At 41.6% G+C, this 21,995-nt stretch overlaps 1 protein-coding gene across 1 annotated transcript in view; it reads right to left on the minus strand.

The window, feature by feature from the left end:
* Positions 1–21,995, minus strand: part of samd10b (sterile alpha motif domain containing 10b) — a 44,831-nt gene that overhangs the window by 21,815 nt on the left and 1,021 nt on the right. The window contains exon 2 of the mRNA XM_029436485.1: positions 3,931–4,115. Within this exon, the coding sequence (XP_029292345.1) occupies positions 3,931–4,115 (185 nt within the window). The remainder of the gene's footprint in view (positions 1–3,930; positions 4,116–21,995) is intronic.

Here is a 21,995-nt window from a genome sequence, read left to right on the forward strand (position 1 = left end):
GGTTATCCTCGGGACACGCTGCTTGTAAATGCCTTGCACTCATGTGAATATGAGCGGACTCTCAGTGGGAGGACAAAAGGCCAGATGGGATTTTCACAAAGCTCTCTATTTAGCGTGAGTCAAACATGTGTCTCAGACAGAGCAACACATCACTGAGTGGCAGGACAAGGACAATACAGGCTAAAGCATGTCTGCCTCAATTGCCCGGGAGCTCTCTTATTTTTCTCTCTGTGTCTCTTTACTGTGTCTTTTAAACCTCTGTGCTCTTTCTGCATCATCGCTATACTAACGCAGCCACCAGCTACTGAAGGTAACGCTGCCAGCACTTTAGGATGACAACAAGCAAGAAACGTATTTAAACGATTCGTATGAGGGATGTTTGATCACCTTTCAGTTTGGTTAAGTTTGGGCAAATAAAAGTGCTTTAAGGTTACGCTTACACATGTTCAGGGTTGTGAACAACAACCTAAACTGTTGTTTTTCTGGTGAGAACAGTCTCAATGGTTCTATTGAAATTGGGGACAACTGAAAAAATAAAAACAATTTCCCTAGTAATTTGTTTTAAAGATGATAAGATGGTAGGTAATCTACTAGCGTGATGGTGTTAAATAAAAAGGCAAAACACACTGTAACAAGAGTGTATAGCCATGCGCCTGGCCTGGTGAGGCTGAGGCAGTGCTTTGAGCTAATGCTAACAACAGCATTGGGGCAGAGATAGTTCAGTCTCGACCAAAGTGGTGAAATAACCAACAGACAGACTGTCGAGACCAACAGTCTCAACCTCAGAAAATATAAGAAAGTGCAGATAAATGTAGCCTACAATATACAATGTAATATACAGTATGTCTGGAAGCAGTAGCTTATTACAGTTCAGTATGTGTGCACACAATAACAATATAAGCTATACTTTATATACTAGGCTATGTACGAAGGATATTATTATGTATGTATGGTATGGTATGTATGCACTAAGTTGATGGCACCGCAGAAGTGCACATAGTTTAGTTCAATGGCATCATTTAGTTAGCATTACCAAAGCAGACAAGTAGAATAATCATAACAACAGTTACTAATTGTGGATTTCATATATGAATCAAGTTGGTGACTAAAATAATGAACCCTTAAAATCTAGCGTGTATCTTATTCCTTATATCCTTACAAGGAGTGATCAAAGTTAGTTCTCTAGAATAGTTCACTGCTTTGTGGCGATGCCACTGTGTTCTGTAATAAGGAGGGGAAAATAATCACAGACTGGTCTTTTATGTTCGCCCACCCAGCATGGCAATTTAGTGAATAAGGGCCTCACTTCCTGTAACAGGCTTGGTTCTGATATAGGGAAAGAAGTGCTGTTACTTCATAAATTGTGTTATTCCATCTATTCCCCAGTCTCACCCAAGGGTTCACCCACAATCATGAGTCATTATTTGGAAATGGCAACTGCATACAGGTCCACCTGCAGCAATGTAAAAACATAAAATCATATATAAGCTCTATTTTAACACCTTCAGCAGCTATAGCGTGACAATATTTCACCTGTTAACCGCACAAATTACTGTGTTCTGAATGTAATTTCCCACACCGTCTAGTGCAGGAATCAGCCTTGTTTCAGGAAACTTACTTTCATTTCCAGATAAAATATGTATTTTTTCTTTCTTGTTTTAAGCAAGACAAGTGATAAATGCTGAATATTGCATTGTAAATGAGGAAATATAAATATATATATATACTGTATTTATATATGTACACACACACACACACACACACACACACACACACACACACACACACACACACACACACACACACACACACACACACACACACTTAAAGCCATATTCCCACGGGACTACTTGTACCAGGGGACGTTGTGTGATTTAGAATTTACACCCCCCCACGCCTGTGTTTCAACACAGATTGTAGACGTTTGAGGTGCGCAAATGGACACTGAATTGTTTTTGTAAATGCAAGAGACACACGGAGACATCAGAGAGAGCTGGACTCCAGAAGTTGAATAATGCATAAAGAGGCTTGTTGCCACAAGGACATGATAAGCCTTACTTCTCATGGTATGGAGGAGGTTTAATTATCCAGTCTCTGTGTAATCACATGGAAACAGCTTCCCACTCGTCTTTTATTAAGCCTTTTATAGCTGTTATAGCTGAGGGGGCAATCTTTTATGAATTATTGAACAATCTTGCAGTGCATATGTACATCTTACAGCCCCACAATAGCAAACTTTCTTATAGTGGGGAGACTAAACAAATGTCCTCCACTGGGCTATCTGCTCTCTTTTGTGTGAGGAGTAGGAGCCAGGAAGAAGGCTGTTGTGTCATATGGTGTTTTAGGTCAAATACAGGCAGAATGCCTTAAAATAGATTTCTTTCCTCTTTGTTTTGCCTCTCTGGTGAAGCACAGATGGGATTCCATTTTGCTCAGGAGCAATGTGTGGAAGTAAATGATGCTCTAGCTGCTGAGCTTACATTATACTGCCGAGACATTGAGCCACCAAGCAAGCATTTCCTCACCAGCCATTCAGCACTGAAATTACTTTCATACCCGGTGTTTACACCTGTTATAGCTGTTGCTGAGCTTCGGGGGGGAAAACACGCATCTGTGGAATAAATGAGATTTTTAGACACATAGGACAGTATTATGTCCATTTTCTATGCAGTGTACAAGCACCGTTACATCACAAGTTGTGAGGTAGCACTTCTCTGAGCACTCTTTTGTTACATAACCAGTTTCTCTCTGGTGGTATCCACCGCAGGTTTAGGTGAGACCAGCCAACATCATGTACAAGATTAAACAGTTAGACTTCAGCACTGACGCTGACGCACTAATGCTCTTTCTTGTCTCTCTGATGCTAACAGATTATCTGCCACAGTGTACATATGGCTTTTTACCCGGCAAAGTCAGGGCAGCTTCATTACACCACTCTTTCTTTCATATAGTTAGAGACACTGCTTTTAAGAATACAGTGAATATACTTTTATGGGCTACCAGTTAATTCACACAGGATAATATTAAATTACAGCAAAACTCCCCTCAAGGGAAATAATGTTTTCTTAAACTAGCTATTTAAAAAGTTCAAACTGCTTTATTAAAATATTTCATCTACCACTGTGATCTAATTCAACTCAACATCATACAAGTGAACTGTGCAATTAATTCTAACTTAGTTTACAACAACTTTAAATAATGAGCTAGAGATGATCACTGTATTTATAATGCCAACGTAGCTGCCTTTGTTATATCCTGATGTGCGGAAAATAAATCATTTAAATACAAATGTTACAGTTCATCATATATTTTTAACGGACATGTGACTAGAACATTTAATGGTTCATCTAGTACCCTGCGATCAGACTGTTTTATCCCCAGAGCCATTTAAATTGACTTGAATGGCTGTAAAAAAATGTAACACAAATAACAAGAACAAAATACTGAATGCTTCGAGATGAATATGTAAATGATGCATTGAAATGACAACAGTAAACCACTAATAACACTAGCCGTATGTGGAATTGGCTGAACTGAACCGAAGCTGCTGCAAAATGTGATTAGAGTGGAAATTCTTGAAAATCTTCCTCTTTAGATTTTAAATTGTGGCAAAAGGCATGTTTCCTTTTCCTAAACTGCTGTGATTGCCCTGTGGCCGCCATTTATTCCTGTTGAAAAGATCCAAATCATTGACAGATTATATACAAGCATTTCACAGCAGATTGCTTCACTAGTAAAAACCGTGTAAGGCCTCAGAGGCTTTCTTTCTCTCTCCATGTTTGTTATGGTCCAACCTGCCCAATTCTGAGCTGTCCCTCGTTGCCTGAACGATTATTCTAGCAGTCTGTAATTTGTTTTCGTAAGCATTCACAAGCAGTAAAAACACTCCTCCACACGGCTTCTGGGCTGTTTGTGCCGATGTCTTTATACCTGGATGCCCTCTGTGCCGGGCTGCTGCAGTAGTTTGACGGTGCGTGTGTGCGCTGTCCTCTGTCCACGGCCGTCGTGCCAGGTCAGGTTGCTGCCTCCGGCGCGACGCGGCAGCTGGTAGCTCAGCTCCTCAGCAGACACCGTGTGCTCCAGGGAGGCACGGCAAAAACTGAAGCTGGACGCCGCTGAGAGAGAGGAGGAAGAAGAAGAAAGGAAAAACAGAAAGAGAAGAGCAGAGAGAGAAGAACAAACACTGATAAGCACTCACTTTGTATTGTCTTAGTTTACAGGGTTAGTCTATATAAACTGAGGACAGGAACATCTAAAAAACTAACAAAATAAATAATTGATAATCCTCTAAGAGCTTAACAGGCGACATTCGCTCCAGATTGCATGCTTTGCGTACTGACTCTCATACAGCTACAAACAGATGGCTGTTTTGGGGATGGTGGTGGGCAGCAGTGCTACTCCACTGTGATCTCCAATTATGCTGAGTGCATATTCACAGAGGCAGCGCATGCTTTTTGGAATTGCGTCTCTCTTGCTAGATTAGTCCTTCCTTATTTCAATCCTACATCATGAATATTTTTTGTATTCTCTGTGTCTACCCTTTCCTCATTTCCTCCCAGGAGTGAGTGTTAGCTGTGAGACAGCAAAGCAGACACGTTTTCAAGGCAGGGTCAGAGTACAGCTCTGTAAGAGCCACAGGGCATCTTCTACAGTTCACATCAAGTTGAACAAGCTACTGTGGATGTTCGTCTGTGGCAGTGGAGCTATTTTCATGGCGACAAATACATCAATTGTTCACTTTACCAAGACACAAATGTTTTAGTTATGTGAATGATAAAAGAGGATTTGACTGCACATCAGCTAGACACAACAGAGTGATGACTGAGGAAGGGAGCAGAAAAGGTCAAGTGAATGCATGACAGAAAGTGAAGCAGAGACACTAAAGGATCCTGGTTATTGTCAGCTTTCTGCAGTAACATGATTTTTTTTAAACGTCCCGTAAACTAGAAATCCATTCCTTCTGGGTGAGGAGTAACCTGGTTAACACACAGCTAGATTTGGGCCAGAGAAGGATATTTGTCATGTTTACACTGCAGTCAAGTCAAGCTAATACGTTACATTAGCAGCATCATTACATTACAGTTCATTTAGCTGACGCTTTTGTCCAAAGCGACTTACAAAAAGTGCAAACAATCATAAGGATACAACTCCGAACAGCAAGAATCTCGCAAGTGCATTAGCTTCAGATAGGTGAAATCCTTTATATAATATGCTTTGAATATGCCACTGTTGGTAAAAAATAATACTAGAAGGGAAATCATTGCTATTACTAACAATCTGCCAGTAAATGCAGCTTTGCAGGGCATGTGAAGCGCTCTTCAATTTCCCACATCAACAGGATTGTGTGTGCGTGTCAACACAGTCACTGAAGGGTTACAAGAGGAACAAAGCATAATAAATGTTGCATTCATTACTTTTAAATATGAAAAAAGTATCCTAACAACTGAACAATGTCAGAGCCTTCTTTAAGAAAAGCCTCATTTCATCTCCTGAATGAATTTATTTTCCTTCCTCCTCCTTGGGGACCAGATAAAACAAAGAATGAAAGATCGAATTTATTTGAACGTGCTAAGTTAACTTACATAAGGTCTTTTATGTGTTCATACATTTATCTCTTTGTAATGTTGCTTTCTTTTTGTGATTTCTGGCCCAACGGTCTTGCCTCATCTTCCCATACCTGGTGAAAAGGTGTGAAGATATAACTAGGATATATGCTGTCAACATTTTTGAAGTAAAATCAAACAAAACAAGTAAGACCTGCCATTGCTTTCACCAACAAGGAGAAACAAGCCTCCCAGGACTATTCCCACTTTAAAAATGACACAGACAGACCACTGAGAGCTTTCTGTATGACAGCTGAGGCTTGTGGGAAACTCCTGGTTGCAGCTGAGAGGGGTGGTGGGGGGGGACTTTTTCTCAACCCAGAAGTCTGTTCAAGTGAGCAGCAGTGAATACAGAGTTCACACAGCTATGATGGGGAGGAATGAAAAAGAGGGTTGAGATGAAAAACAAGAAAGGCCTGTCAGGAATCACTGATGTGTAACCTTCTCTCCCTTCGTAAACCGCTTTCTTTCTCTGGGCTCCCGCTTTCCCCATTTCTATATGCTGCTACTTGTATCTTCTTATGCAGCAGTATCTTTCTTGTTCCCCTCCTTTTCTCTCTCTCTCTCTCTCTCTGCCTCGCTGTCTCTCTGTCTCTCTGTCTCTCTCTGTCTCTGTTGTCAGGTCTTTGGGGTCGTCGGAACAAACCGAGCCCAGCCCTGATGTAATTACTGCCAGTCAGACTGAGGGGGAGGAGACAGGAGGAAGGAACGTGGGAAGCTAAGCGCCTTGCAACCCTAAAGACCTGCCAATCTCACAGAAAGAGACAAGAGCAAGCGCAAAAGCAAGAGCAAGACAGACAAGCAGGAGAGAGCGGTAGTGTAAATTAGCTTTGGATTCATGCAAACTGACAGTAAAGTGATCAAACTGTAGCAAGGTAAAAGAGCTCAAAGAAGAGGGAGGGAGACGCGTTAATAGACCACGAAACAACTTCATTTCACAAGCTGTTAAAGAGAGAGCTTTCCAATTATTAGACAGAGACCACAATACACTTTATAGATATCACTTTGTAGATAGGGAAATGCAACATCATGACCTCCCAGTTCCACTGAAATCTCAATCTGTGCCACATCCCCAGACCTTGCCAACCCTAGCAGTCATTAAACCAAGATAAAGCGCACATTCTGCAAGCTTCAATGGACTTGGTCGTCTTAACCTCCTGGCACAGGATACGGCTGAGAATTGAGAATCACCCAAAAGTGATTATAGTGATAATATCCATACCTTTCATTTCATGTCTCTTTGGGAATGACATTGCAACGTATGCCTCTGCCAGTTGCTTATACGGTCGCACAGCTTTAAGAAAATGCAATATATTCTAAACGAGGCTTAGAGGATTTAGCTGTGGATCTAGATGTGATAAAGCTCAGTGTTAAATGGATCTTTGCATTTGGGAGGGATTACCATCCTTACCATTCCGCAGGAGAGGTTATCTGTCACCTTTCTTTGTCTGTCTCAACATGCTTTTGATCAGCCTGGACAACCGCCAAATCTCCTCTGTCCTATTTGTCACTAACTGTTCTTGTATTATCTCTCGCTGCTCTTGCCGGTGACTTTTATCACCTCCAGTGAAGGGATGATGAAGGGTGAGAAGCGGGAAAAAAAACATAATATGTCTCTTCTGAGTCAGTAAATAAAAAATAAATAAGAAGATATGATGTAGTGCAATTATAAAAGCTCAGGAATCTGTAACTTCAGCCTCACATGGAAGGAGAGAGAGAGAACTGTTGGTGGTAGAGGTGCCAAAACCAAGGGCAAAGTGTCAGACAGGTGTTTATGTGTATGTCTGTGTGTGTGCAGAGGGTAGGTAGGTCAATACGACTCACCTCCTCTTGACTGAGCAGCATATCTGCCGTGCAGAGTGGCTGCTAAATCTCGGAGGTATACCCTTTTGAAAAGGTAATTAAGCTGTTAGGTACGGCACCCTGGAAGGTCGTTCCAAGCCAAATCCCACAGTAGATTAACATGGCATCACTGGACATTACTCATTTGACTCCAAAAGAGAGCATCTAAATTAGTCCGTGTGGACATTTTTCTGCTGTGGTGGCTTTTTGCAGAAGTTTAGATTTTTTGCATAACCTTGGCATCAACTTCTGGGCGCATGTATCCTCTCGTATGGAGGATGAGGAAAGTGGTCTGGCTAATCCACTTTATTTCAGGTATCACAGAGAGGGTTGCCATGGTGTATTTTAGCAGCATGATATTTGCATCAACCCGCTCAATGCCAAGCACCTCTTATTCAACTCAAAGATAAACATTTCTATTTGCAGTCCAAGTTTTATATGAAAGAGGGGAGAAAACAAATCCCAGTCTTCTTCATTCCTCGGTAATATGCAAGGGGGTGAAACTTCATCATGAAGTGATTTCATGCCTGTGTAACACATTCAACCTGAAGTACTAAATATAGCATCAAACAAACCGGTGCTGCCAACTCCCACTATGTCTAGTACATGTACAAATAATCCAGATTTGTTGGTCCTATAGTGTGTTCGGGGGTGAAGTGAGAGGCTATTTACAACTCTTCCACTTCACCACACCCAGTCTTAACCCCAGGAATGAGCCATGAAATTACCCCATTTTTAAAGAGCAGGGGGGTTGAAAAAAATAATTCTGGTTGCAGCTTTAAAAATAAATATAAAACCCAGGACCCCAGGGGTTTTACCCATGATGCATTTCAGTCTATTACCCACTATGACATGAGAAACTGTCGCACAGACTAGGGCTGAGGTTTCTCTCACAAACCATCAGTGTCACGGGAACACGCAGATAGGGAACTGGGAGTAAACAATGGACATTGACGATGCAAGCTGATTGAAGATAACAACACACCAACTCTCATCAGGACTAAATCTGTGCGTTTGATTTTGTGTGTCGGCGAATGGCGGCATACGTGAATGTGACTCACGAGGCCAGCATGAAGATTCACATATCCACACATCTATATAATCTCTGTCTGCTTTTGTTTAGGCCAGCGCATCGGAATAAATCTGCAGAGAGTCTGCATATTGTCACCTTCTTAAACTAAGGAAATGTCAATGTTCCTAAATTGGCATAAATAATTAATCCTCTTATGTTACATAATTGACAGACAGTGTTATTTGTATGTCAACAGTCATATATTGTCATAACCTTTTTGTGTGAAATGATTAATAAATATCATATATTATATATTAGGTTCAGTTTTTTGAAAAACTTTCAAATGTGGCATAGGCCTTTAGAAGGTGACGATATGCTGCCATGTGGATGGAGGCTGAATTGTGGATTTAAACTGCAGGGCTCACAATGCACATTGTAGCCCAGAACACAGGTGGAGCAAACATTTATGTTATCATTCTGGTAGTCACTGTAGAGTCCATCTGCACTCAGAGAGCGCAGAGAACAACAAAGAAGAGAGAAATGCCAGGCCGACAGTAGCTTCCTATTTTTAGGCAGAACTGCTGAGGGAAAAAAAACCTGGAGGGTCCAGCATTAAGGACAGCATGACTTCTGTCCTCTAACTCTCCACTTTGGCCTGAGACAGACAGAACTATTGATTATCCATCAGTGTGTCAGAGAACATATAATTACAGATCACTTTAGATTAAACGCACACACGCAGAAAGGCACGCACACAAACACAGTGCACCTAACGCCTCCACCCGAGGACACTGGCTGTCATATCCACTCCTGCTCAAAGGAACTCACTACATGTTTCGCACAAGAGGAGGAAAAGAAGGAATGACACAGCAAAGGAGATGGAATACGGGCGTCTGATATGGTCGTGCCCTCTTAAATGGAGGAAGGAATGAAGGCCAGGGTGAATGTAGGAACAGAATGGTGGGAAAATGGGCAAGATGACACGTCACAGAGGAGTGAATAGATGGAAAATTAAGCTTCAGAGCAGAACATTAAAATTAATTGCATCAGGAAATGAAGGAGGACAAAGATGGAAATGATGAGCAGATGAGATCATCCAATTGTTTTTTTCCCCTTCACAGCCAAGCACTCATATGATGATACTGGAGGATAGATTAGATCTCACCGACAATCGATAATTCAGAACGAATGTCAGAGGAGAAAGGAGGATGAAGTTGAGTAATAGGATGTGAGGTGAGATCAGGCTTGATAAAACTTGGTGCCTTTACACGCGCGCCAGTATCCCGGTTCTGGTTTGTGGAGTATCCTGGTTATGGAATATATTAAACACCTTGTCCACCTTGAAATGAAAAATAAATATTTGACTTGATAACAAATATTTTGTCTATCTCTTTCCATCTCAGATTTCAGCAGAGTTCAGGCAGAAACCAAACTGTGTTCCTTCCTAACTGTTGAGGTAAGTCAGAGGTACAGGAAGGACTGGCCAAAGAATGTGTTCCATGTAAATGTGTCCTGAATTAGATCAGAACTAGTACAAGACTCAACACATGTGCACAGAAACCTGCTCAATGATGTTTCTCTCAACAAGACCTTTCAGCAAATTCTATATTTCTCTCCACGTCTGTGAAACCAAAACCCCTTTTACATTAATCGGGGCAGAATTCAGGATTTACAAACTACTTCACTCATATGTTAAATCAAGTTACTTCGACCCTGACACGTCCACATACTGAAGAACAATACAAGCTCATGTTAGCCGCATTTGCATAATGAATCCATAGTATAATCATCATAGTGAATGCCAGCGCTTTTCAAGGGCGCACACTATCTTTGTGTATTTGCATGATGCTGTTTATGAGATATTGAATTATTATTCGACAAGCCAGCCTAACTAGCGAGGTAATCAGATGATCAATCTAGTTCACACGCAGCCACTACACTGTTATCATTCACAGCTCATGGAAACCTCTGACAAATCCATCCAAATTACTCTGGTTAGGGCTTCCAAAGGGATCGTTGCATCAGATGCGATAGAGCACAAACTGAGGAAAATTACATTAAAAGGTCAAGCAGGAAGAGCACAACTTTACACATGTTTTAACAGTTTTAAATGCCCATGGCAGTGATATCCACAAGCAAGCATTATAAAGGTTAAGCTAAATTATATCCCGTCTGATTGGTTGAATAATTTAATATTCCAAAATGTCAAATGCAAAAAAAAGTGAACTGATCCAATATCAACATTTCGGAAGTTTTAATGCTGTGAACGCAAGAGAACGCCAACATTATGTTCTTTTGTGTATGTTACAGTCATTTCAGCTGTCACATAAGAATAACCATGCTAAGTTATTATTCCTCGGCTTTCATATCTCAATACATGCTGTGATCTAAACTGTCTTCGCAGCGTGTCTGTCATGAAGAACGACCTCCTCTGCATTCTACTCCAAAGAATCCAAAATGATGGCGGATATAAAATGAACAAGCGCATAACTTCTCAGCTTAGGCAATATTGTTTTTTTTTATATTTAGTGTTTGTTTACAGCTGTTCCCCTGAGTGGCAAAATGTTCTGCCTGAGTGGATTAACGGATGTTTGTGTACAAAATATTAAAGCTCGGAAATTCTCCATTTCCATCTTAACTTAGCACCACAGCCTCGATGAAGGCACGCGCTGAATTAACAGCAGGAAATTCAGTGATTCAGTGAGCAGGTTACCACAAAAACAATGTCTGCATTCATTTCAATATCAAAATATAATATTTTTGTGCAGTTTAAGCTGATCATTTGGAACCTAGAGCTATAAACCAGATGGTCTGCTAATTAACTTTAAAGTGATTCAAGCGATCAGACAAACAGGTTTTGCATTCATCTTTTTTTTTTTTTTACTGAAATTAAAGAAGCAATTTATGCAAGCAAAAGGTGGCATGCTCGTTCTCAAATACCTTCAGCGATAGCCTGCAAGGCCGTCCGACAGGGATCCACCACACTCTGTCTCCTCAGCATAGAGAAAGCAGCCCCTTATACTCTCACATTGTAACTCTTTACATTAAATCACTGCTATGTGCTGACGTTAAACATGCCGACGTGAACGTGTGGTGTCTGGAGCCTGAATGGAGAGTTCATTGGGATTGTCACATGTGGTCTGTAAATCGATGTGGTGCACTCACGCTGTGGCCTGGTGAGAGAATGGGATGTGGAAAGGTTTCGCACTCAATACTTCACTGAATGTCCTTAAGCCATCACTATCGCAAAAGTACCCTACTTTGTTTGCACATGTATGTCACTGCTCATAGACCTCTGTAACCTATTAAAGGAGAAATGTCTGAGCAATGTAGCGTGGCAAAAATAACAACCAGTCAATAGCACAAAATGTACACACACACACACACACACACACACACACACACACACACACACACACACACACTTGCACAAACAAACACAAAGGTTATTGAGCACCGAGGGGTTTGCAAACAATGAAATGAATAAATGACCGTTGTGAGAGTTAGTTGATAATCTGCTCTACACCATCCCTGCGTCCACACAAAGCGTCTAGGATGAGGGGATAAAAGAAAATAAAGAGGAATGAAAAAGTGGGGGGGAATAGGCTTATAGAATGGGCGGGGGGCTGGTGGAGAAAAAAGATAAAAGTTAATGCTCCACAGAAGCTGAGAGGTAAACAGAGAGAGAGAGAGAGAGAGAGAGAGAGAGAGAGAGAGAGAGAGAGAGAGAGAGAGAGAGAGAGAGAGAGAGAGAGAGCACAGGGGAGAGAGAATGGAAATGTGCCAATGAATATGAAGCTGAGATAGACGAGGAGAGAATGAAAATTGCAGACAGGGAGTTAGTTTGTAGATCCGTAAGCAGCATGAATGATATGAAACAGCAACTCGGCAGCAGCCATGGTGGCGGTGGAGGTACTTCTGTCAGCCAACTGAAAAATAACTCAGAGCTTTGAAGTTTTTTAAAGTTTGTTGTGATCCTTTGTGATGTAATCCAGGAAGCTGCCTCTAATCTTTACCGGAGGGGAGGGAAAGGAGAGAGAGAAAGAACGAAAAAAGGTGTGGAGAAGACGCTAAGGTTGAGGCAGGGGGCCACACAGAGAGGCCTAGGCAATGCTTCTGAGACAGGTGAGTGGAGAATTGCAGCATGCACTGGCAACTATCAAACAGAGACATAAAATAACTCTGCTGTTTTCACTCCACGCCTCATTTCAACGAGCAACACAAGGTGTAAACCCGGCTGTACTTCCTTATAAAGTCAGCAGTTTGAAAAAAGACAATGATTTTCCGAGCAGCTGCAGCAGCAGCAGGTTACTTCAGTGGGACAGCGAATGGTACGAATGCACAATACAGTCAAACGTGTTTTGTACAGACCCTTCAGGAGCTTCCTTGTTTTCAGTCTAAAAGCGAGATAAATTAGCGCACACCTGGGGGGCACGCTCCCGTTCTCCCTGTCTCTGTATCCACTCAATGCAGTCCCACCTGTCTCTGTGGGTCTCTGCAGCATGCTGTGCTGATTGGGGGTCTGTCTCTCTCAGCTTAATTGCCATGTTATCAGCTCCACTCCTGCACTGCCACATCGCCCAGGCCTTTCAGTCAGACAGACATGCCAATTACGCCTTCTCCACACACACTTGTTCATGCTCACTCACGGTTTCTCGAGGCTTCGTTGTCAGGTAACATAGCAGACAGCAGCTGGTACAAAGCGGGCAGTTTGGGATGAAACAGGGAAGAGAATCAAAGCTCTTTGTGTAGCCCTTATTCACACATGCAGGCAAATACACATCAATACACATAAAGTCCCAGCAGGAGCTTCTTGTCCAGGCCGAAAGATCCCAAGGGAACCTTTCTACTCCCCTTTGCTTCTTAATCCTTTACACTTAGACTGTCTTCTATTAATCTCCCCTCTCTACTTATTTCCTTATGGTTTTCTTACCTTTCTTTTTCCTTAAAGGCACAGCTCAACACTTTGGGAAATACTCATATTTACTTTCTTTCTTTTCCAAGCAGACCGTAGACTGGAATAGACCCAACAGGCAATACGCTTATCTTATGATAACTTGTTAATTAGTGAGGTTTAGAGGAGTTTTAGAGCTTGTACTGTGGATGGTTTGTTTTTTTTATACCTTTGGATAGACCCAGGCTCTTTTCTCCTCTTACTGCCTTTATGCTAAGCTAACCACCCCCTGGCTGCAGCTTCATATTTATCATACAGACATGAGAGTGGTTTCAATCTTCTATTTCAATCTGCAAGAGAGTGAATGCAGTATAGATACCAAAATGTAACATTATTCCTAATACTAGTGAGCAGACACTACTGCAGTAGTTCTATCAAAACTAAATGTTTCTTCAACTTGTCTATGTGGTGCATCCTTGTAATTGAACGTACAGTGGATGTGGACAGATATTGTATTTTATATACAACCAGCATGTTTATTTCACTGTGAATATGATCACCTAATAATCTCACTTATGATTGAACCGGCTAACATCCCCAGCTGCATTAATAAATCTCTTGAAAAACAATCGCTACAGTAGAAGTAATGTAATTAGGTGATTTAGAAACTACTTCCTTTACCCATTTGTTGTGGCAAATACATCACAATGCACAATCGATGTCAGGTTTTTAAACACTATTAGCTCTCTATTGATAACTCCCCTAATGTTGACTTCTATTGACGCCAGATGTTTCATATGTGGCACAGTGAAGTAGAGACTACTCAGGGCTCCTCTTAGAGAGCCACCAATTAATCAACCTTAGAGTATGTGCGTGTCCATGTCAATGCGTGTGTGCACTTGCTTGTTAACGCAGACTCTGCCCCTTTTTATGGTGTGTGTCATGGTGATTTCAGTAATTCTGTTTCAAAGCAGCTCTCATTCCCATTCTCTCTTCCAATCTGCTGATCCTTTTCCTTATTATCACCCGGCTACTCAGACATTACAGACAATCGCACACACATAAGGACACACATTTAAAACACACTCCAATTATCCCTCAGACACATCATGTTAACAATGGGGCATTAATAGCACATGCATGATCAACCACGTTTACTCGCTTTTTCTCTTTCTGTGTCACCCACACTCCCATGTCTGTGCCATTACATCTACTCGTATTAACGCATTGGCTGATTTGGAGCCTTTTTCCCTTTGGATGAGAGAGGACAAGTGAGAAGAGCTTTATTATCCAACCCTTAATTATTTTACTTTCAGCTAAATTAGGTGCACTTCATCCCACCCAACATCCTCCATTACAGTAACTGCATTTTCTTCTGCTATCACCCTTTACGGAGGCCTCTTAACTATTTTTAAAAAGTATTAAAAGATATGTCTAATCTCTGGTGATCCTTTTATTCAATGTTTTCATAACACAGAGATTCTTGCAAACTTAATACGTGACTTGTGTCAGTTTTTATTCCCAGTGGAAAATCTTTCTCTGTGCCACAGTTGGTGGCCCGCAAGTGCAAATGTGTACGCGCGTGCACACTGTATGTATGGCGCACGAGTGTGTAGAATTATGTGTGTCGGCTTGTGTGTGTTTGCTTCTGAGACCCAAAGCCTGCAGAGCACCAGTGACCTGATATGTAGGGCGAGACCGAAGCGCTGGGATGACAGCTCAGAGCCCGCCCACCCTAACTCTGACTGACAGCCCTGTAACCTCGGCTGCCTCCCGCGACAATAGTTTGGTCTGGCTTCCACTTTAACGTCTGTCATTCTAAGCTCAATATAACAACTATTTCTGAGGCAAAGTTCTATAACAAACACGGAAACAGGACTGGAGGACAAGACAAAATCAGATGAAGTGGAATGAGAGGAAATGACTGCTTTTAGAGTGATATCTCACAAACTGCATATTCCCTAAAGCGACTGTCAGAATCTACAAAAGTCTTACATTTGCCCCGGGTGCTTGTACAGAGTTAAAATATACACGGCTGTACATGTATCACTGCAGGGTTTTTCTGTATTTCAGTCCTACAGCCTTTGTGACCAATGCAGCACTTAGGCAATCACATGCCACTGCCTCTATCTCCCACTTTTAAGGGACAAATCCCTCCTAATCTACGGATAAGGTTCAACAGCCACATGTCTCAGTGGATTTCAACAAAATCAGGTCAAAAGGCTGCAGACACTCTAGAGAGCATTATTGTACACAAAGAGTGCACAGACAGTTTTCCCACCATATGAGCAAAAGACCAAAGAAAAGGATTAAAACAACTACAAGACATGAAGAAAGAATAACTCCAGATTCCAAATCAAGAAACACATCAAAGTCAAATATTATTTGTTTTAGTAAAATATGTTTTGATGATGTTGTATAAGCCACCGGCTTTGACATCGTAGTCCCAATCTCCTCTTTGAGAATGAATCATTTAATGGCAAGTCAGGAGAGGGCACACGAGGTAGTGGGTTACATTTAGGTTAAAAGGAATGTCTTCTGTTCAGCCTCCAGGAGATATTCTGGGCTGTGACATTAAGAAAATCAGAGTCAGTTCTTATTTGTGACTGAAAGGCAGAAAATCTGATTATATGTACATGCAAACTGAATCCTGCATGTCACATTAAACAACTTAAATATCCATGCAGCTTGAGCATGTTAGAAATCTCTGCGATATATATTTGACATGGCGTGAGGCAATTCTTGAGAGGGCCATATGGCTTTTATATTTATCAGCCAGAGCGTCCTCTGGGCTCAGTGAGATGGGGGGAGGAGGGGGGGGGGGGGGGGGAGTTTATGAAGTGAAAATCTCACATTTTTCAGTAACTCCAGAGAGATACAATAGGGGGATGACAAGAGAGAAGCAGAGAGCTGAGAGAGAGGGATGTTGCAGAAAAAAAGAGGATGAGTTAAAGGTGAGAATAAAGTGCGAACAAACAACAAATGTAGCGAAAGTGTGAGAAATAAAAGCTGTAATGTAGGTATATTGTTAGTTCCAGAGCTTAAAGACATTCACAGAAAGTTGAGCTGCATTTAAACAGCTCTTTTCTCCCCACCTCGGCGGTGGAACTGACGCGCTGACACTTGGCTGCCTATTGACATGGTAAATTGAGGGTCCATTCGAGCAGCACTGTGACAGCCAGAGGAGGCCATAGACCCTGTCAGAGCCGTATATATTCACAGGGCACTATTACAACACACATCAGGGGACACAGCAGGAGAGGAGAGAAAGAGTGAGAGACAGTGGAATATGCACAAAGAAGTATGCAACAGAAGGTGAACTGTATGGAGGTTGGACAACTTTAAAAAGAAAAAGTGTGAAATGTAGGCTGGAGCAGCAAGATGAGCAACGGAGAGAAAGGGAACGGCTAAAAGGCAGATAAGAGGAGAAGACAGAAAGAAAAATTGATTTCCATTTTTGGAAGAGGTATGATCAATGGATGAAATGAGTCTAAAACATGTTCCATTTCAAAGTCACACACACACACACACACTCTGTTTGTACATGCATGATCTATCTCACATGCAGCTCAAACCTGCCACAGATCATGCTACAAGATTGCGAGCACCCGCAATGTAATTGCTTTTGGGGTGGATGAACGTGACTCGCGCTCCTGAGTGTGCAAGGGTGTCTGCCTTGTTATGGTGTAGCTGGAGCCATTAGCCATTTGGTTTAATAGGCAATCTGCTCCACGGGCTCCACTGACCCTGGGCACTTGGTAGGAGGAACAGGCCAACCTATTAACAAAGAGTGAAAAGCTCCAAGCTTACCCTATCACACAAGGCCACACTTAATTAGACTGTTTGTTTAGCAGCCTCTAATGGGAAGGATAGCGAGTGGGGGGAAAGGTTGAATGCTCTCCTTGAAACTGCAGGCTGAAAGACATCTGGCCAAGGATGAGATGGAAGACATGTGGATATTAGGGGAACGTGGCCCCATCACCATCGCCACGATCTCATTTTCTCAGGACAGATGGTAATGACCAAGAGCAACAATGGACAATATTCATAAATGGTAAATTGAGTCATTACAATAACATTAACATAATTATATCTTAAAATAAAAAGTACAGAAATGCTTTCTCTGAAAGGTCAAAACACATTTTGTGTGCATTAAGTGGGTAAGTGACAACAGAGAAGCACATGAGGGGATACAACCCCTGTATGAAATGATATCTAATTAGAAAAGTTACATTTCTCTTTTTCATCTATGCCTGTACCCTTTCAGACCTCTCCCTTGTTCCCTCTCCCTGTGCAGAAGGCTAATTAAAGGAGAGAAATTGGATATGGGCCTGTGCGCACTCTAATTCAGGGATAGGAAGGAGGAAGTAAGGGAGGATGGGGGGAATTGAGGGAGAAGTCGGACCCGGGACAAGGGCACTGGATCAGAACGGTGAAGCCTTGTCATCTCTGTAAGTATTATAAGGATGGCAGGGTTAGTGGTGATGGTGGACAAGATGAGACAACTGATGTGTGACACCTCAGAACAGAATCCAAAATCCACCACACTCTGCTCCTGTTAATCCACTGCTGATTTATGCCGAAGCGAACTCTGCCCTTTTACCACTTCATCAATCTCTGAGAGGCGTGTATGAGCAAAGTGTAAATGTTTATCTACTGAATCATCCTCTGTCCATCCCACCCCTGCACACTGGGTCAGAGGTCAAAACGGTTGGCGGAGGGTCTGAGAGGACAAATGCATTAGATCAATAACTCATTGAAAATGTTCTCCACTCTTTGAGAAATGTCTGAGTTTGATTGAAATTGAGCGAGCAGTCTTTAGTGTCCCCATCCTGCGAAACAGAATTGCGCACGGATTTGCTTATTTAAGGATAATTGCTGTTTATTGAAACTTTGGCCTTATGTCCATAGTTTTGGCAAAATAAATAACATTGCACACATCAATTTATTTGATGAGCGGCAACGTAGCTATAGACAAGTCGGAAGGAGAAAGACATTTAAAGGGGAACTCCACCAAAACGGTCCATTGTGACTGCGATAATGTTATAGTGCAATGCTAAACTATTTTAAGCTGCCACATGATAATACAGGTTTCAAACAAACTCCTAGTTTTGCCTAATTTATTTGGAAAAGAAAACAAACACAAACTGTAAAATTATCATCCATCACAGTTCAACTTTGATCTACTCAACTTTGCGGATCTTCCCAGATCTTAGCAATTACTGTAATAGATACAATGCTATCATCACAAACAAAGATGACGACATAAACTGCAGATATAAGACCCAAGGTGTAATCACAAAGCCTTTAACATGTCACTCAACTGAGGGAACAATTTATGTCACTTTTCCCAGTCAAGCTTCATCACTCTTGTCAAGACATTTTAGAGAATTTCAGACACTGAAGCATTTTATACAAACACATCCCTCTCTGTCTCCCCCTCCCTCTGTCCACTTTGTCTTTATTCCTCTCTCTGAGTCTAAAATCCAAAGGCTCAGGCCAAGTGCAGCTGCAGGGCTGTGGTGGATCAGAGAGTTGATGATGGAAGGCAATAGGGTGTGTGTGTGTGTTTGTGTTCAAGAGAATTCTCCATGCGTTATATTAAGTGACACACTCCCTGCTGTGGGGAGGATGGAGTTGGCGATGGACAGGGTAAAGAGGTTAACAGCTTGCATGCTCTCTCACACGCACACACACATGATATTGCTTGTATAACCCCGCTGGGGTTAACTGAGGGGGTTAACACGTCATTACCATATTACTTTACTACAGAGGCCAGAAACACATTTGGCTCAACACCAATTGCGCCAAATGGATGCTGTCTCCAGCAGGCAACGTAACGCTTGCCAGGAAAACAACAAAGGGTGTATTTGTCTGTGTAAAGCTAACAATCGACACCCCCCGCCTCCCCCATCGTCTCACCCACTGAGGTGCTGGTTTCCCTTCTGCTTCATCTGCATGTTCACACACACAAACATAAACACACACATTGACCAAAGCACATGCATGCACCTACATGCACACATACAGATTGGAATCCTGTGGAAAAGCAGGAGCGGCCCACGGAAAAGGGGCAATTATTTCACAGTTGAATGAGCACACGACTTTGGGACCTGATCTGAAGTGTGTGTGTTTGTGTGCCGTGGGGGTTTTGAGGAAAGGGTTAACGAACAGTCTAGACAGTTGACAGTTCCTAGGCTTAACACAACAAAAAAGATCAATGGTCGACACAGCAGATGTAATTATTTCTACATAAGAAAACGGTATAGAAAGTTCTTTATTTTTTCAATCATTTTGTGTTTAATGTATGGTTACTAAGAAGACTATAAGCCAATGCCTGTAACAGTTTTCTTAGAAAAGGCGTCAGTGTTTTTCCTTTTTGCGTCATTACAGTGTCCTTTAAGGAAGAAAATCCTATTAAATCCTCTTTGTTTGGGAGACATCTCCTCTCTGAATACAAATTGTTCTACATCTGTTAGTTCTCTTCCTACTCACATGTCGATCATTTAGGCATTAAATAGACAACATCGACCCTCCTACAGCAGTCTATCCACCCACATGCTCAGAGAGACATGGGGGTTGATACAAATAAATAGGTTGTTTTTGGATTCAGATTCAGCTGTGCTTCGTCTCCATGTGAGCCTGTCATGTTGCTGAGCACATATGTCTAACAGTGTATGGATGGATGGAAGAGACCCTGGCATTCTCTGCACCGGCCCAGATCTTTGGATATCCTTCATGCTGAGTTTAGTCAGGCCTGCCTCTTGGAGTGGACACACACACACACACACACACACACACACACACACACACACACACACACACACACACACGGTTGCCCCATGCTTATTTTTGATATGTATATGGGATGGACCATGTCGCTCTCTCTCTCTCTCTCTTCCACCTCTGAAAGAAATCCCAGCTTGTGGACGGCGTGCAGTGGACAATACTGTGGCCCAGTAGCATCATTTGTATGGCTGCTTATCTCAGATATGACAATACAGCCAGATGTCCTGGGTGATTTAAGCAAACGTCTGATGAATTTCATCCACTCTGACTAGCCAAAACATGGAGGGGGCATAATTATATAGCGTGCCTCGCTGTGCAGCGGGCAGCAACACGGAGAATGTAATTCTGTCGGTTTACGTGACGATAAGATAAATAATGTATTTTATACCATTTAAAATGCAGTTCACCCCTTGTAATCGACCGAGTCACAGGCCTGTAGCTGACAGTCCACCTAGCAATGAAACAATAACCTCCTGACAAATGGAAATCAGTGCAAATATTACATATCAACATAGCTATTATGATGCATGTATACCCCACCTAAAAGTATCTTGGTCGACAATTTGGGGTCCAGGATGTCCCACAATGAAATGTGGTGTAGATTTAACTTGTATAATGATATATATATATATATATATATATGTATATATATAGCATAAAACATTTTGAAAAGTTCCTCTCAAGCATCAGTCTGTGTCTGATGAGGAGTGTATGCATGAGGAGTGTTCGTAAATGGTTCTAGTTGTTGCCACTGGTTGTAAATCAGACTCTGAGTATGTCCTCAAACAGTGCTACAGTCTTTTTGGACCAGAACTCTTTAAAGTTTAAGTGGCACAACACACTGCCAGGGTGGCCTCAAAGCCCATGGCGCTGAGTAAATTAATGATGCTTAAGTAAACTATGGATTAATTATAGATAGCCCAATGTGTCACTGGCATATCTGCATATCCGAGTGTCCTACCTGCAGGCATGCTAATGAAGAGCTAACCTGCTTCTTTAGACAGAGGACAGATGGAAGACACACTTGGCATTGGCACTACACGGATGCTCTCACGCGCGTTATTGCCCTCGAGCAGAGAGAGCCTCTGATTAGGCTTCACTTAAGTTAGTTAGCCCGGAGCAAACACCAGCCAGCCAAGCGCAGGACAGATAAATGGACAGGATAACTACAACAACAATGACACAAACTATCAAAAAATATTGCAAGAGCTTTTTATGAATAGCTATTCAGCTTTGTCCCTGAAGTAAGAGAAGTGGGCAAGATATCTCCGAGGCCTACAAACAGGCCGCATGAATGTGACCTCATTGAGTAAAGATGTTTGATCAATTTCAACATGTGAAAGGTGGGATTTGCTATGACATCCAAACTGATTCAATTAGTCAATGAATCAATCAACGGAAGATTAATCAGAAGCTATTTTTGATCATGTCAAATGTTTCAGCAATTTATTTTCAAGCAAACTACTAAACATTTGCTGCTTTTCTCAGTTTTATAACATAATTAATTGGATTTGTTTGGACTGTTTGTTACAAAACAAGCTATTTAAAAATGTCTTCTTATGCTTTTTCACTATTTTCTGACATTTAGGTGAAGAAAAAGAACAAATCAATAATAACAACAATCACACAAAAGAGAAAAATACATTTCCTACTCTACACTACCAGAAAGAAAATACAATGTATTTTTTGCATTTTCAGTTAGGTTTGGGTTTTAGGCTAGGTTAAATGGTTAAGATGTTTGTTAGGGTGTGAGTTTGTTTATGGTTTTGATTAAATCACTGTATAAAAGAAAAACAACTCCTTCAATTTCACACATATCAAAAGAACATGATATTTATTTTTATTTAAAAGAGCA

This window comes from Cottoperca gobio, chromosome 7 (genome assembly GCF_900634415.1).
Source record: "Cottoperca gobio chromosome 7, fCotGob3.1, whole genome shotgun sequence".
Taxonomy (NCBI): Eukaryota; Metazoa; Chordata; class Actinopteri; order Perciformes; family Bovichtidae; genus Cottoperca; species Cottoperca gobio.